The 16,653-nt window shown below is 36.4% G+C and overlaps 1 protein-coding gene across 1 annotated transcript; it reads left to right on the plus strand.

Moving 5' to 3' along the window:
- Positions 1–8,523: 8,523 nt before the first annotated feature.
- On the plus strand, positions 8,524–11,504 carry il1b (interleukin 1, beta). Its single transcript, XM_066650414.1, has 5 exons — positions 8,524–8,655; positions 8,817–9,000; positions 9,401–9,568; positions 11,034–11,167; positions 11,274–11,504. Exons 1-5 carry the CDS (start codon positions 8,524–8,526, stop codon positions 11,502–11,504), a joined length of 849 nt encoding a protein of 282 aa, XP_066506511.1.
- Positions 11,505–16,653: the final 5,149 nt, after the last annotated feature.

Below are 16,653 nucleotides of genomic sequence, written 5' to 3' on the forward strand. Positions count from 1 at the left end.
GAAAATGCTCCTGTCTTATTTGTTATTTTCAAACTTTTCTGTTCCTCCAACACTAGTTGCTAGACTTCATTCTCTCAGACACGGATTTTATCATCAACACGTGTGTTGCTGTGTACTTTCAGGTGGTGCTAAGCTCAGAACAGTGCAAACACTCAAAATAACCCCTCACTCGACTTTGTGCTGACCCATTAGATGGTATGAAAAAAGTGGATACTGCCCTTCCCTAATGTGCAGACGGGCTTATTTGAGGAATGTGTGCTATTTGTCCTTTCATGATGTTGCTTTAAATATAGTCCACTGTGTCCTGACCTATTTTTGCACATGATGAATGTTGATAGAATATAGGGCATATAGTTTTCATTTGACTTCATTCAAATACTGGCTATAATTATTCAGGTGGATTATTTACAAACTGGATTCCAAAAAAGTTGGGACACTAAACAAATTGTGAATAAAAACTAAATGCAATGATGTGGAGATAGCAAATGTCAATATTTTATTTGTAATAGAACATAGATGACAGATCAAAAGTTTAATCTGAGTAAGTGTAACATTTTAAAAGAAAACTACGTTGATTCAAAATTTCACAGTGTCAACAAATCCCCAAAAAGCTGGGACAAGTAGCAATAAGTGGCTGGAAAAAGGAAATTGAGCATATAACGAACAGCTGGAAAACCAATTAACACTAATTAGGTCAATTGACAACATGATTGGGTATAAAAAGAGCTTCGCAGAGTGTCAGTGTCTCTCTGAAGCCAAGATGGTGAGAAGATCACCAATTCCACCATTGTTGCGCAGAAAGATAGTGCAGCAATACCAGAATGGTGTTACCCAGTGTAAAATAGCAAAGACTTTTAAGTTATCATCATCAACCATGCATAACATCATCAAAAGATTCAGAGAATCTGGAACAATTGCTGTGCGTAAGGGTCAAGGCCGTAAAACTCTACTGGATGCTTGTGATCTCCGGGCCCTTAAACGTCACTGCACCTCAAACAGGAATGCCACTGTCAAGGAAATAACAGAATGGGCTCAGGAATACTTCCAGAAAGCATTGTCAGTGAACACAATCCACCGTGCCATCCTCCGTTGCCAGCTGAAATTCTACAGTGCAAAGAGGAAGCCATTTCTAAGCAAGCTCCACGAGCTCAGACGTTTGCACTGGGCCAGGGGTCTTTTAAAATGGAAGACTGTTCTGTGGTCAGATGAATCACGATTTGAAGTTCTTTATGGAACACTGGGACGCCATGTCATCCGGACCAGAGAGGACAAGTTAACCCAAGTTATCAACGCTCCATTCAGAAGCCTGCATCATTGATGGTATGGGGTTGCATGAGTGCTTGTGGCATGGGCAGCTTGCATGTCTGGAAAGGCACCATTAATGCAGAGAACTATGTTCAGGTTCTAGAACAACATATGCTCCCATCTAGACATCATCTCTTTCAGGGAAGACCCTGCATTTTTCAACAAGATAATGCCAGACCACATTCTGCAGCAATCACAACATCATGGGTACGTAGGAGAAGGATCCGGGGACTGAAATGGCAGCCTGCAGTCCAGATCTTTCACCTATAGAGAACATTTGGCGCATCATAAAGAGGAAGGTGCGACAAAGAAGGCCTAAGACGATTGAACAGTTAGAAGCCTGTATTAGACATGAATGGGAGAGCATTCCTATTTCTAAACTTGAGAAACTGGTCTCCTCTGTCCCCAGACGTCTGTTGAGTGTTGAGGGTGGATGTCACACAGTGGTAAAAAATGGCCTTGTCCCAACTTTTTTGGGATTTGTTGACGCCATGAAATTTTGAAACAACATATTTTCCCCTTAAAATTATACATTCTCTCAGTTGAAACTTTTGATCTGTGATTTGTGTTCTATTCTGAATAAAATATTAGATGTTGGCACCTCCACATCATTGCATTCAGGTTTTATTCACAATTTGTTTAGTGTCCCAACTTTTTTGGAATCTGGTTTGTATATCGTCACTGCTGGAGCAAAACATTGTACCTTTAAAATATAATATTAAATAAGAAAGACAAACACCCATGAATTAATGTAATAGATCATTTTATTCAGTTTATTTCGGAACACTCATGATGAAAATTGAAACGCAGCGCAAGAATAATGAATAAATTCAAGTTGTGCATCCGAGTAAAAGAACACGCAATAAAAGATGTCGGCATGACAGCACTGACATCTGACCTCAGATACACCCCCGTTGAACTCTTATAGTTGCACCTGAGAGGAAGCTATGGTGTGTTTAGCTAATTGCTTTTGTGAAAATTAGTCTCTTTGAAGAGGTGTCAATGTCAATAACACCATTAGGAAAAGCTTTTGTTGGAAGGATACAACTGTAGATTTTGGTTTAGATATCAGTGTGTTTTAATTGCTGAAAATGATATCTCTTGGTTTCACTGGAAAGTACAGTGACAATTAAACAGCAAGCTTAGTCCTGGCTTCTTCAGTAAGGGGGAAATACAAGGTTTAACAAAGGAAGGTACAGAGTTAAGCAATGCATTGTTAGGTAGTGAATGAGTCAGACTGTGTTGTTTAAATTTTTCAGGGGTAAATCATTCATCTTCACTACTTGAACTACTATTTTTTTAAGCTCTAACCCGTGTTTCAGCTTATTACCCTTTTTTTTATTTTAAAACTTGTGCATTTTTTCTAATGCATGATTTTATATTTAGAATTTGGGAGGGTGTTCCAATTTGTTTAAATGATTAACACTGTTCTGTTCTTGTCTGGGTGTATGTACTTTAAAGTTTTTAGTTTTGATAACTTTATGAGGGAAAGAAAACAGTAAATTATGAAGTGTGAGAGCATTAATATACATTCATTTTATGTAGCTATATTATATTTGGGCGGCACGGCAACGTACCAGGTAGTGTTGCAGTCACACATCTCCAAGGATCTGGGGTTGTGGGTTCATGTCCTGCTCTGGGTGACGGTGTGTTCTCCCAGTGTCCTTCCTTGGTTTCCTCCAGGTGCTCTAGTTTCCTCTCATGGTCCAAATTACACATTGGTAGGTGTGTTGGTGACTCAGAAATGTCCATAGATGTGAGTGTGTAAGTGAATGTGTGAGTGTGTGCTCCCTGAACTGGATAAGTGGTTACAGACAATGAATGAATGAATATATTACATTTGTGTAGTGATATATATATATTTGTGTGTGTGTGTACATACAAAATAAAAGTTGTATGCTGAAATGTAAGTTCCCTTCACTAACATTAAGATACAGGGTTTAGAACTATTGAGAACAATAGGTTTGAGAGATGTTATAAAATGCCCATATTATTTCACTGAGTAAATGTTAACTTTAGGAAATTCAGAAGGTTCAAGAAAAGGTCAGAGGAAGTTTTGAAGGAAACAATGTTAATATTTAAATCATATCTACATGTTACTGACAAGTGTAAACATGACTTAAGTAGTAAAACCAGCATGAAACCAGCTGTAAAAAGTTGAACTACTGGCTATAACATGACGCAATGTGCGCAGTTGTAATACGTTGCAAACCCACAGAATGAGCTAGACCAATCTTGCAAAACAATGTATGTTCCTGGGTGAGTTTTTTATACGTTATAAGTATTTTAAAGATAAGTATAAAACACCGTTTTTGTCAGGAGACACATCTTTCAAAATACTAAAATGTTCATACGCTCAAAAAAATTATATGAATTGAATTAAAGAAAGCATTTCCACACAACTGAATTTCTTCTTTTATCATAAGGTCGTTTTGTTAATCCTGTGTAATTTGTTTCATTTGGATAAACATAGGCGGCATGCCAGTGCAGCAGATAGTGTCACAGTCACACAGCTCCAGGGACCTGGAGGTTGTGGGTTCGATTCCCGCTCCGGGTGAATGTCTGTGAGCAGTTGGTGTGTCCTCCCCGTGTCCGCATGGGTTTCCACTGGGTGCTCTGGTTTCCTCCCACAGTCCAAAAACACATGTTGCTAGGTGGATTAGTGACTCAAAAAGTGTCCATAGGTGTGAGTCTGTGTTGCTCTGTGAAGGACTGGACCTCCAGGGTCTTCCTGCCTTGCACCCAGTGATTCCGGGTAGACTCACTGTGACCCTAACCTGGAGAAGTGGTTACAGATAATGAATGAATGGATAAACTTAATATGTTCTTAAAATTCTAACTTAACTCATTGATGTTATTTGCACTTAATTTGTTAGTGTTATTGAAACTTATTTTACTTATGTTGGTCCAATTTACTGCACTAAAATGAATGTAATAGAATTAACTGTGTTGATTTTTACTCCTTTTAATTGCGCTGGTGCAACTTATTTTATCCCTTTGGGGTCAAAGGACATTTTCTAGAATTTTGCATATTTTCTGAAGTTCGCCTTTAAATACACTTGCTTTCATTTCAAAGTGTTCTGAACAATCTCAGCTTGCTCTACAAATGAAGCCCATGTGACCTTGAAAACTGTATAAAACAGATAATCAGGCTCAAACAAATATAAATTCCATTGTTTTTGTGATTGAAATGGATTTACCGCAGTCTTAGAGTCATAAGAAAAGGAACCTGTATTAATAAAATGCAGTATACATGCAATTAAAACATCTAAAAGGAAACTTTGTAAAATCATTTATTTAGGAAAAAGTGCCATCTGTCACTCTACTCGACAAAATATTCTTTCAACTTCTTTCAAAACTAACCATTAATAAAATTGTGTAAATATTCATTGTGTGTGAATTATTAAATGCTAAAAACAAAAGCTAAAAGTACTTTTTCTGTCCATAGTAGATATATGTTCATTTTACTGTACCAAAGGTCACTGTGTAAAAGCTACATTCAAAGCCATGTCCAGTCGGGATGTCACTTTTGCCAGTGTAAAAAAAGTCTACTGTGTAGCCATTCCTTGAGTCAGTCAGAACAAACAGCTTGAATCCCCACTTTTTTGGGTTTTGCCGTTATATACTGGGTCTTCCCGGTTTTAGTCATGGTGGCAACCAGTCTTTCATCCACAGCCAGGTCACACAGTGGGGATGATAAAATGATTTGAAGGCATTCTTGAGGGTGTCATTCTGGGGTTTTAGTTATAAGAGTCCATTGTTTTTATCAGTATCACTAAGATGAAGACTCCAGGATATTGCTCTGTATCTGTACCATGACATGATCTGTGATGACAGAAGCAACAAAAAGTGGAGATCTTGTCTCCAGTAATCTCTGATGCTGTCACTTTTCCCATGGCCATGCATAGAAGCCGCCCAATGTACTTATAAAATACCCCTACCTCCTTTGTCCATTTGTATTTCTTGCACTGTGACATGATTTTAGCAGCCTGCTTGTTTATATTTTGACACATTGTTTGTTCAGTTTGTACAGGAAAGTAAAGTTTGAACACATCAAAGGGTGTGTATGTAGAGGTAGAACTGAGCTTGAAACAAGAGTAAGGGCTTCTAGGTTTTTCCGGGACAGCATGGAAGACTGCTGTAATGTTTGTAGAAGAAGCTCAGTATAATCCAGAAGCACAGAGAACTGCCCAGCGCTGGTTAAAACGGCTTGAGGCGCTTGTGGCAACTAAAAGCATAGTCTTTGAATCGTGGTGAAAATTGTTGATTTATTTTACACACCTGTAAAACAGCTGTCCATGAAGCAATAAAATTGATTGTATTATTATTATATTATATGATATGCTTTTTATTTTATGAATTCTAAAACGTCTTGTATCCCATAATCTTTGATTGACTTGTAATCATGCCTTCTTGTGTGACATTCAAACATTCAGATCCATCTGGTTCTTCACTTAAGTTATTAATATAAATATTAACTTTATATATAACTCTGTGCTTACACATGTGCATCAAAGCAATATCATCTACATTTCTGGGCAAAACTTTTCTTTTTTTTTTTTTAAACAGTAATTGCATAATAGAATAATATTGATGTTGAAATACTTACTCTCAGTTATAGCTACATTAACGTGGGCTGTGAAGAAAAACCAAACTGTCACATCTTTGTCCTGTGTCACGCTTTACTTTTACTTTTACTACTATGATACTCTGTGATGTATTACTTCATCTGTGGCACTGTCAAAATTGTGTCATGTCCTTTTCTAACAAAAAGGGAAGAAAGGTAATTTTCTTACAACAATCTAAGTTGTGAAGCAAAGACTAATCATTTCCCCTTTTTATTAATATGTTTTAGTTCACTTCAATCCCACCCCAAATGGGAGAGCATGAAACGAAATGTCTTTGATCTGCCAGTGATGCAACAACGAGTGGCATGGTTTTGTTTTGTTAGCTTACAAAGGTCTGAACCCATAGTTGTTTAAAAAAGTTTAAACAAGCATTAACTCCATTCTGGTCTAAGCTGGTGTTGACTATGAGCCATAAAAGCCATTTTATTGTACAATTGTGCAAAGTAGCACTTTAACCTACAGGAGAAACAGGAAATCTTTCACAAATGCTGCCTTCCAGATGTGCTGGAAATACAATAAGTGCAAATAAATACCTGAAAACCACACTTCAGATAATCCTTCTGGGAATCTCGGGTGTGTCAAAAGCAAGGATGTGATTATCAGCATCATCATGACGTATTTGTGCAGTATAATTTATAAGGAAATAAAGAATATAAATCAGTAGTGTTCCCCCTTTGCAGCAATAACTGCCTCTTGATGTTGAAACATATATATTGTTATAAGGTGTCAAGCATAGAAGGATGGATTCCCTCTTATGAGTCTTGTTTTCTCTCAAGGTTTCTTCCTTCTGTGCCAAGTTTTTTCTTGCCACTGTCACCCTTGGATTGCTCAAGAAGCTTGGACCCGAATGTCTGTAAAATTGCTTTGTGACGATTTCCTGTCATAAAAACTGCTATAGAAATAAATTTAATTTATTGATTGATTGGTACCAGATCTTTTACTCCTCACTCCTTACTCCAGGGCTCCTGCACTGAACTTAACTGTGGCTCATTTGGCTCATGGTCTCATTTAAACGAGGAAATCTCTACTGTTGTGTTTAATCGCTTTGGTTTTATGAACAAAGCATTTCAGAGACCATTTATTAAAAGGGATGGCTTTGACTGTGGGGAAATGCTGTTCTTGCTGGTTTGCTCATGTTCAAAAGCTCCGTCTCTTCTTATTTATTTATTTTTTTAATTTGTTTTTCGAGGACAAAAAAAGACAACAGTTATTTGTATGCAACTGAAGTTTAAACTTATACTTTTTTATTCACTGCTTGAATTACCACAGAAACTCAGTAGTAACTCGAGTTGTTGAGTTTTGTAGTACCTAAGGTAATGCAGTTAGCCATCGCCTGAATTTGGACATCTGTCTTGCCTTTTTGTGCCATGAACTGAGAAAGAGAAAGCCTAGCACACCAGACAGAGACCATTTGGTTTTCTAGTCAATTACAGACACTTGGGTTTGTAAACACCTTACACGGGTTTCAATCACGTAAACAGATCGGAGAACTAGCAAATGGTGAGAAAGCATCTTCAGAATTTTATAAAACATGTTTTTTGATTAAAATCAAGAATGTCACCTTTAAGACCCTAGGGAACAATGTTAACTTGTGGGAAAGGGATATAACATGTCAGTCTTTAAAGCAGCAGGGTATTTGAATATCTTGAGAGAGTCAATATTTAGTAGACATTTTTGTGCAGAATTTCTTCTGTCTTAGGGTAAAGACACCGGTCACCTGTCAAAGTCGAACTTACTGTAGAATGCAAAAATAGTATCTTTTAAATCTTTTAATATTGAACTGTTGGTCTTGGTCTTTTCCTCATTTCGGGTATTTGTTGTGCAGTTCCTTGTGGATATTTCACATGTAGCATTAAAATGATCCCAGCCTTTCTGTAGGAAATTACCCAATAAGGGAGAGTTAAATTAGTAATACATAAAAAGGTTACTTAAACAATATCTATATTACTTTCACACATACTCCAGTGGGTGTGATTTGGGGAAAATCCAAATTAGTAGCAAATCAGAGCAAACTGTTCAGCATTTAAAAGCAGCTTTGAGGCACAGTGTGCATCAAACAGCAACTGTAACTCCGCAGCTACTACTGAAACTAATCTGTGTCTGTAACTAAAACTCACCCAATACTGGTATGTATCTGAAGGATGTAATTTGACTTTGTTAACTTACTTGTTTGTTTGTTTTTTAAGAAAAAATGTGTTTTTATCAGTATGCTTGAAAAACAAATACAATTTTTATTTTATACTAGTTACTAGTTTACTGAACCTACAATCCTAAAGTGTAAATTGATTATTTTACCAATGTTTTGTGCAATAATTTGCTTAAAAATTATATTAGAAAAATAGATTTATTTTCATGTATTTCATATAGATTTAGATTCATTTTGGAACTTATGTTGTTACACTGTTATTTTTACAGAAATGTCTGCTAAGATCTTGGAAAAGTAAGCCTTCAAATTTTTCCTAATATGCTATGAATAGAAAAACACTGTCCTGAACACATAAGTGTGGTTGATATGTTTGAAATCTGAAATTCTTGAATCTTAGATGAAATAGTTCTGTTTTTTGCATACATTTACACTTGATTTATTCAAATGCGTCTTCTCCCTGATCCCATTTGGATGACACTCAGTTCTGCTTTTTACAGCTTCTTGGAGAATGACAGCGCATTTGAGTCTGATGAGATGGATTGTGATGAAATAGACTGCTCTGATCCTTTGGCGTTGGTAAGAAATAGTTTAGCAATATGCTAATGTATCTCCAAAACCTAAACTATGGCTGATTAATCTTAATCCTATATGGGTTTCACATGCTTTGTATAATTTTTGTTTTAGAATCATTGCTTTAGAATGCTTGCTCTCTTACTGTGGACTGTGGTTGTTTTCAGAGTGGAAGATGTACCTGTCACGAAGGGCTCCAGATTGAGATTTTTGAGCAACCTCACAGTATGAGGAAAGTGGCCAACATCATTATAGCTCTACAGAAACTGCAGAAGTTCACTTCGAAAGTCCAGTCCACTGAGTTCACTGAGCATGAGATCTTCAAAATGATCATGGAGAATGTGATTGAAGGTACATCAAGCTGTTTTAATGTCCACACTAATCCTAACCAGTAGCAATCCTGCTTATGATAGGACCACTGATTCTTGGCACATTTTAGAGGAGCGAGTTTAAGACTAGAAGGCAAAATATATTCATGTCTGAAATGCCCTTGAGCAGGGCACCTAACCCCCAAGGTGGTAAGCAGCCCCTGCTTCAGTTGTGTGTGTGTTCTCTGCCCCTAATGTGTGTAAAGAATTACTCACTAGTGTATGTTTGTGTGTTCACTACCACAAATGGGTCAAAAGCAGAATAGTAATTTCCCTAAGGGGATCAATAAAGGTGTTTCTTCTTTCTTTTTCTGCTAATGAAGAGGTATTTGAAACTTCTAGATTTCTTGTATACTTATCTCTAGCCGCTCTTTCTCACACAGAGAGTGTGGTGACCGATTTGCGTCTTGAGTCTTCAAAGACTTACAGCAAGCAAGATAAGGTCATCCGGTGCGCCGTGTGTGATAACCTAAAGAAGACGCTGTTGTTAAATAACCAAAAAAGTGTTCCAATCCTTTTAGCGGCCACTTTGAAAGGTGGCAACACTGGTGGTAAGCATTTCGTATTTGCTTTTTTTTTTCTTTTTTTTTTTTTTTTTTGGGGGGGGGGGGGGGGGGGGTCCTTAGATTGTTTACCCTTTTTGTGCAAAAGTTTAATGTTTTATCTCTGTAGTATATCACCATCCATTTTATTTCACCACAGCAGATTAATAGCTAATTCTAACCAGGAGCTTTTTTTTTTTTTCTTATTTACCTACATCTGTTAGACCTATTCTGTGCTGGTTAGATATTAGACCTTAAAGGAAAACTATGTAGTATTTTTATCTAAAAATGACAGTTTTAAAATAATTGTGATGTTCCTCTGGCCTGTAATAGGGAGAATAGTGCCTGTCTCTGCTCTGTGGGGCTGCTTTCCTAAAAACTCAACTATGCAACTACAGAATCTTGGGGTGGAAATCTCTCACAAGAACTACTTAACGCTTTATGGCACATACCTCATGGGTGTTTAGCTTGCTACAAGAAGAATCTAGCTAAGTTTTTCTGGTATGGACATTATGGCAGAAGGAAAAAAAGAGAGTGAGAAAGACAGTGACAGAGTAGCATACAAGAAAATATATTGGATAGACTTTACTCAGTATAGTGAGTTGGGACATACACTTTATTCTTGTTCGACTATTAATTACATGTTTTTACACTTTTGTGATTGTGGTGTTAATTAGTGAAAAGTTTTGTTGACAAAAGTGTTATAATCAGGTTTGTGAGAATTACAGTACAGTGAGCCTGGGTTTGTGGCTGCTATTTTTAGCCTGATTAGTGAACTGTTTATTGTTAGACTTTGATTCTGGTATAAGTGCTCTTGTGTAGTTGTTGGGTGGTTATAATTACCTAATTGCCTCACTTTATCAGTGAAACCCAAGCTTTGTTGATGACAGTGTTTGAATCATATTTTTGAGAGTTACTGCTGAACGAGGACAAATGCTAGTGCCTTCTAACCTTAGTCGGATTAGCTCAATTTTTAGAGTTAGACATCGATTCTTTTAATAAGTGCATTTCTGTCGGTTGATTTGTGGCTGTAATGGCTAGAATTATACTAAAGTTACATTTTATGCTTGTAAACAGCCCAGTGTATATTATTTGATTACACACTTTCCCAGGCTTAACATTGAGAGAGTGTTTGTGTTTATCACTAGAAGCCCAGAGAGCCAGTTGTGACCGATGTGAATATCCCTCGGCTCAAAAGGTGTGTGTCTGTGTGTGAGAGAGAGATTACGAGAGGTGTGTGCATGTTGAATTACACTCAGCAAGTAGGGGGGCCAGGAGAAAAAAAGCCAATTCTTACATAGTATTCCTTTAAGGGCACATCTCCTGAACATAGATTATGTAGAACATGGAATAAATTGCAGTACAAATGGTGAAATTAATTGGAAATCCTTTTTAAGGACATTTTATTCTTTTGCTACAATGAACATTGTTTGTTTTTCTATGCAAATACATTGATTTATTTTGTGTCCAACAGTATACATAAACTTGTCAGCCTACACCACTGCAAAAAAAGCTACAGATGGTCAGCCAGTGTGTTTGGGGATTGCTCAAAGCAATCTGTATCTCGCATGTACTGAAGTGTCTGGAATCCCTCATCTCACCCTTGAGGCAAGTACACATAAGCATTAACAAAACCCATTCACTGTGCTTACACAGCCCAGTCATTTTAGCTCATGCTTTAAATCATAGTGCTAACTAATTGTTTTTTTTGTAGGAAGTGAAGGACAAAGATACGCTAAAGCTGATCAAAGAGGACAGTGACATGAAGAAGTTCCTCTTCCTCCGGCAAGTTACCGGAGTCTCAGTTAACACTTTTGAATCAGTGAAGTACCGTGGCTGGTTCATCAGCACCTCCAATGAAGAGTACAAGCATGTGGACATGTGTGAGGCAGAGGATAAAAACCGTCAGAAAGTCTTCTCACTTCAGGATCAGACAGTGATCTAAGATCTGATTCACAACACTAGTTTCCAGAAAGTATGTACTAGGTACAATTATACAGTTATCTGGAGGCTTAGGTTTAGATACGTCTCAGTTATAGATTTTGGCACAAAATCATTCGCCTTGATGAGATATTTACTTGATAAAAATGTACACTGATTACTTGGTGAATATGTTAAATATTTAAGTTAATTATAGTAATTATTCATTCCAAAAATTCAGCTGTTAAATATTTTTATTTAATGCTAAATTGTTTTTGCTAAATTGTTATTACTAAAATATGGTATAATATATATATTTATATTTTTAAAAAATGTTTTTTAAAAGCCATGTTACGTGTTATTATATATGATTTAATATTTAAATGTCTGAAATGTAAAAAACGGCAATGGAATTTTATTTATTATTAATATATTTGTTTGTCTTTACTGAAAAACTCAATTTTCATGATAATGCTAGCAGAAAAATCCATGGGCTAAAATTGTAAGCAGTTTTTAATAAAGAAGATTGAAATTTCATTTGTATTTTGTGCAGTTCTGGGACCGTTATATCACCTCTGATACAGCAAAAATGTAGTGAAACTAATTATAGTGTAACTAATTAGTGTAAATTTACAGTAACTAATTTTAATCACAGTCATTGCTTTGAGAGATTTTTGGTCACTGAGTATTAAAATCACATGGGGCTGGAGAACACTGTCCAAATTAACTTTGAAAACATCAGTACATAACCTACCAAAGGTGTTTAAACAGGTTGAAATTTAGTGACCTCTCCTATTTGTGAATGAGGACTTCCTGCATCCTGAACAAAGCCATTTCTAGGACCCTCTCTCAATAGCATTAAGGCCTGGTAGTGGTTGAGAGGTGTAAGTTGAGCCAATGGGTAACCCTAACCCTCCTTTAACTTGGCAGCTGTGCACTTACATTGTCATGTGGCCATATATTTTGGAACAACCCATCATTTCTGCCTGATTGAAAAGCTGAAGCACCTGGTGGGGGTTGGGGGTCTGAACATCAAATTTACTTTAAATACTGTTCTTGGCTGCTACATCATAGCGAATCTATCCAGGTCTACACATATTTGTTATGTATGTTGGTGAATTACCAATTTCCAAAACCATGAATTGATTCCTTTTAGAGTTAGTCTTTAGGCCAATGGAACCTTTTTACGTACAAGATTTGAAGTCTGAACAAATGTAAGATCTACCTGCGAAAATGCTAGCCTTAGGCTACTTAAAAACAAATCAAAGCGCTGTACACTCCTATTACCTCCAATAACATAAAATTAAGCTTTAATTACTTCATTAATGTACCACTGAGTGTTAGCTGTAGCATTTCTTAGTGCCTGGGGCTATTTGTAAGAGCTAAAAAGGTATTCTGACAGCAGCTCTGGGTAGCACATTTCCATAGGGTAGCACAACTCGACAGAACACCGTAGTATAGTGTGACTCTCACTGTGTTGTAATTTGTAATCTGCATTGAAACATTTGTGTAATATCTCCCATTGTGAAACCAAAACCGCAGTCGACTTGCATGGTTTTGGAGATCGACCTGTCGATCACGATCGACTCGTGGGCAACCACTGCTTTAGGATAAAATGTATTTTAGCTTCAGCAACATTTGTTTATATATTCATTCTAATTCAGTTTTTTCATTCATTAATTGTCTGTAACTGCTTAACCAGTTCAGGGTCGCAGCAGGTCCAGGGCATACACAGAATCACTGGGCACAAGGCAGGAACACACCCTGAAGGGGGAGCCAGTCCTTCACAGGGCGACACACAATACAATACGGATACACAAAACACAATACAGTCGAACAATACAATAAAACAATACAAAAAATAAGGAATTTCTTCCCTTCAGTGCACTTCTCTATGTTTTTTCTTAAATAAAGTGTAAAAAAATAATTCAAATAAAATAATTAAATGAAAATAATTTAAAGCTAATTAGAACAATCGTCTGAGTTTAGAGAGCTGACAAACCACAGAAAAATTAACACACCACAACAAATATTGTAAACAGTTTCAAACTTGTTCTTTTTTCAAGTCAAACAATACAAGAAAACAATACAAAGAATAAGGAATGTCTTCCCTTCAGTGCACCTCTGGCTTTAAACAAAACAAAAACAATAAGTGAAAATTAAATAAAGAAAGTATAAATAAAGAAAGAATACATTAAGGGCCCACATCTACACTGTGCCCCACACTCTTTTTTTTTTTTTTTTGAGAACAAAGGATTAGAGGTTTTTATTTAAGAAAGGTATCATGTTCACATTTGTGACGTGTCGACTCAAGAAGAGTACTGAGTGGGGCTGAGCCTCTACCTGCATGGCTGTTTGGCTGGCGCCGCTGAGCCACATGACTCAGCAACAACAAAAGAGGGAAGGATGAGACAGAGCGTAGACAGACAGGGACTAGACTTTGATGAATCCGCATGCACAGCAATCAGTGCGTGAGGAGAGAAAAAAGCTTGAGTATTGATCTTTTTACACGAGTATTGCTCAATATCAGTACCAGCATCGGTATCAATATTATCAATATTTGGATCGATCCGCCCACCTCTAATCTTCAGTAAGAGTTTGGAGTTCATTTCTTCAGTTCCAGCACGGAGAATCAACTAGGAAAGGAAAAAATATATACAAATTCCCTTTCATCACATTATTGAATGTCATATGAGGGTTTTGGTTTGCCAATTAGCACAGCCTATGAAGCTGTAATAATTAACCCAATGTTTTGAATGTTATTGTTCAATCCAAATAACGTTTCTATATTATATGTGTTGAAGGTGCTGTGTTTATTTGTGGAATTTGCTCATTAAAGTCACGTGTATATCCAAGAAAAAACAAAACACTCTTAAATCATGGTAATTGCAAATTTATTACATATGTTCCCCATTTAGCGGATCAATCATAATATAATTAATCAAATAAATAATCATTCATTAATAAGTAATTAATTACTATTTTGTGCTGACTCCGCTACATGTCATATTCTCATCCATCAGCATTCTCTCAATACATGACGAGATCGATAGAGATATAATACTCTAACTATAGATAAGTGTTCATTTTTTCCTGTTCCATTTTAATAATCCTCTGTAATGTAGCAATGTTTTATAAATGTTATTTATAAATAACATTTATATAAATAATTCTCCACCAGGGGGAAATGTACCTATTGACAGGTTTTAGTTATATTAAATTATGCTAACTGTTAGCATAAAGCCATGTCCCAGTTGCGTTTAGCCAGTAAACAAACTAAGGAACAGGGGAAATGAATACTAATTTATAAAACTGTTAGTTAAAATGAAGTGGAGACGAGGCAAATTTTTGAAACCGCTAGCTGGAGTCAATAGTTAAAGTCAACTCCCAAAAGTCTGCAGTTGTTCATCATGGTACCGGGCTCAGTAGAAAATAACTTTTTTTTTTTATTCTTGCCAAAAAAGGCCTTTCAGATGTTTAAGTGTAGTACAGTTTTTAACTTAGTATTTATACTCCTGCTACCAGTGTTGATGGAATCAATTCCTAGACACCATTTCATTTTAACCAAAATTTACAGTAGAACTCACTGATTTAACCATGACCGTACCAAAGCCATAGATGACAAGGCAGGATGAAATAGGATTTAAAGAAAGACAATAGTGACGTGATCTGGCCTGGCTACACCAGAGAGGATTAATGTTTACAATTTTTAGTTGTAATATTTGATTTGTACAACATGCGCCACTGATGTTTCATGAGTCAGATATGAAAATGTAGTGAGCATAAGGAGTGGCTAGTGTTAATTTTGCCAACAAAACCTATGACAAAAAATATTTGGTGACAAACTAATTTTCACCACAAATCTATACAAGAACTAAATAGAAATAATCATTTGAAAACAAGAATTATGATGAAATCTTAATCTTTTATAAATAAATGCATTTTCAATTAATAAAACTTAACAGAAATATGAATGACTGATAAAGGGCCTGTAATTTCTGATTTTTGTTTTTCAGTGTAAACATATGCTTCCTGTTTCTGAGGACTTTTTGAGCTGAAACTCAACATTGATTATTTGATTGACAGGTGTGTGAAGGCATACAATCTAATGCCATTTCAAATTACACGTTGGTGAGTGTATTAACCGTTAAAATACAGGACGTTTCCTTTGACAATGGAAAGCCTCTACTAAACAGCTATCAAAGGAGGACTAATACGTATCAGGTAACTCAAAAACCATACTTCATAAAGTTAGATGCTTAGCCAACCTTAAGGAAGGAATATTAAGCAATATGTTTATTGGTAATTCCTTTTTTTCAATAATACTTCAGTAAGCTTGTTTTCTTGTTCCTGTTTCTTTGGCAATCTTCAGCTTGGCAGTAGTACTGTGGGGGTTTTTTTATACAAAGACTGGTTATTAAGTTACATCATTGCATTACATCAAAATGCAAAAAACAACCCTATAAAACTGCAAAATGGAGTACATGACAGCTTTTCCTGTTGATTGTAGCCTGAAAATGAAGAAGTGCTGCGTAACCTCGAAAATTTGGACACTTCTAAAACAGTAAAATTAAAAGCTGTGGAATAATGTCTGAAAATCCATGATGGTATAACAGCCACCACTTTTACTATGTTCTCCCCTTTAATGGAAAGTTTGAAATGTGATTGAAAATGAGAAAACTAAACTTCAAAACGGCTGTTTGCCTGTAGTCATACTTCATATTATTCAATCACTGACTCATTGTCTATAACCGTTTATCCTCCCAGTGGGACTGGAGCCTACAGTGAATCAATGGGCACAAGGGGGTAACACACCCTAGAGGGTGCTCTGGTTCTTCACAGGGCAACACACACTCACCCATTCACTAACACCTCACACACCTCACACGAGTCATCAATCGACCTACACTCTCAGAAATAGGTAGGGTAGAGGTACATTGTTGTCACTGAAGGTACAAACAGTCTAAATGTGCAACAGATTTGAAGAGTCCATTCTCTTCTCCAAAAGGAGAGGTGAATATTTATAATCTTTAATTATAGAACTGTATAAAATTACATAACAATAAGTCCTGGGGTTGAAATGGGCAGTTTTTCTGACAATGTACCAACGTGTGATTTTGGGGTGTGGGAGGAAACCAGAGCACCCGGAGGAAACCCACGCAGACACGTGGAGA

Source organism: Hoplias malabaricus, chromosome 18 (assembly GCF_029633855.1).
Source record: "Hoplias malabaricus isolate fHopMal1 chromosome 18, fHopMal1.hap1, whole genome shotgun sequence".
Classification (NCBI taxonomy): Eukaryota; Metazoa; Chordata; class Actinopteri; order Characiformes; family Erythrinidae; genus Hoplias; species Hoplias malabaricus.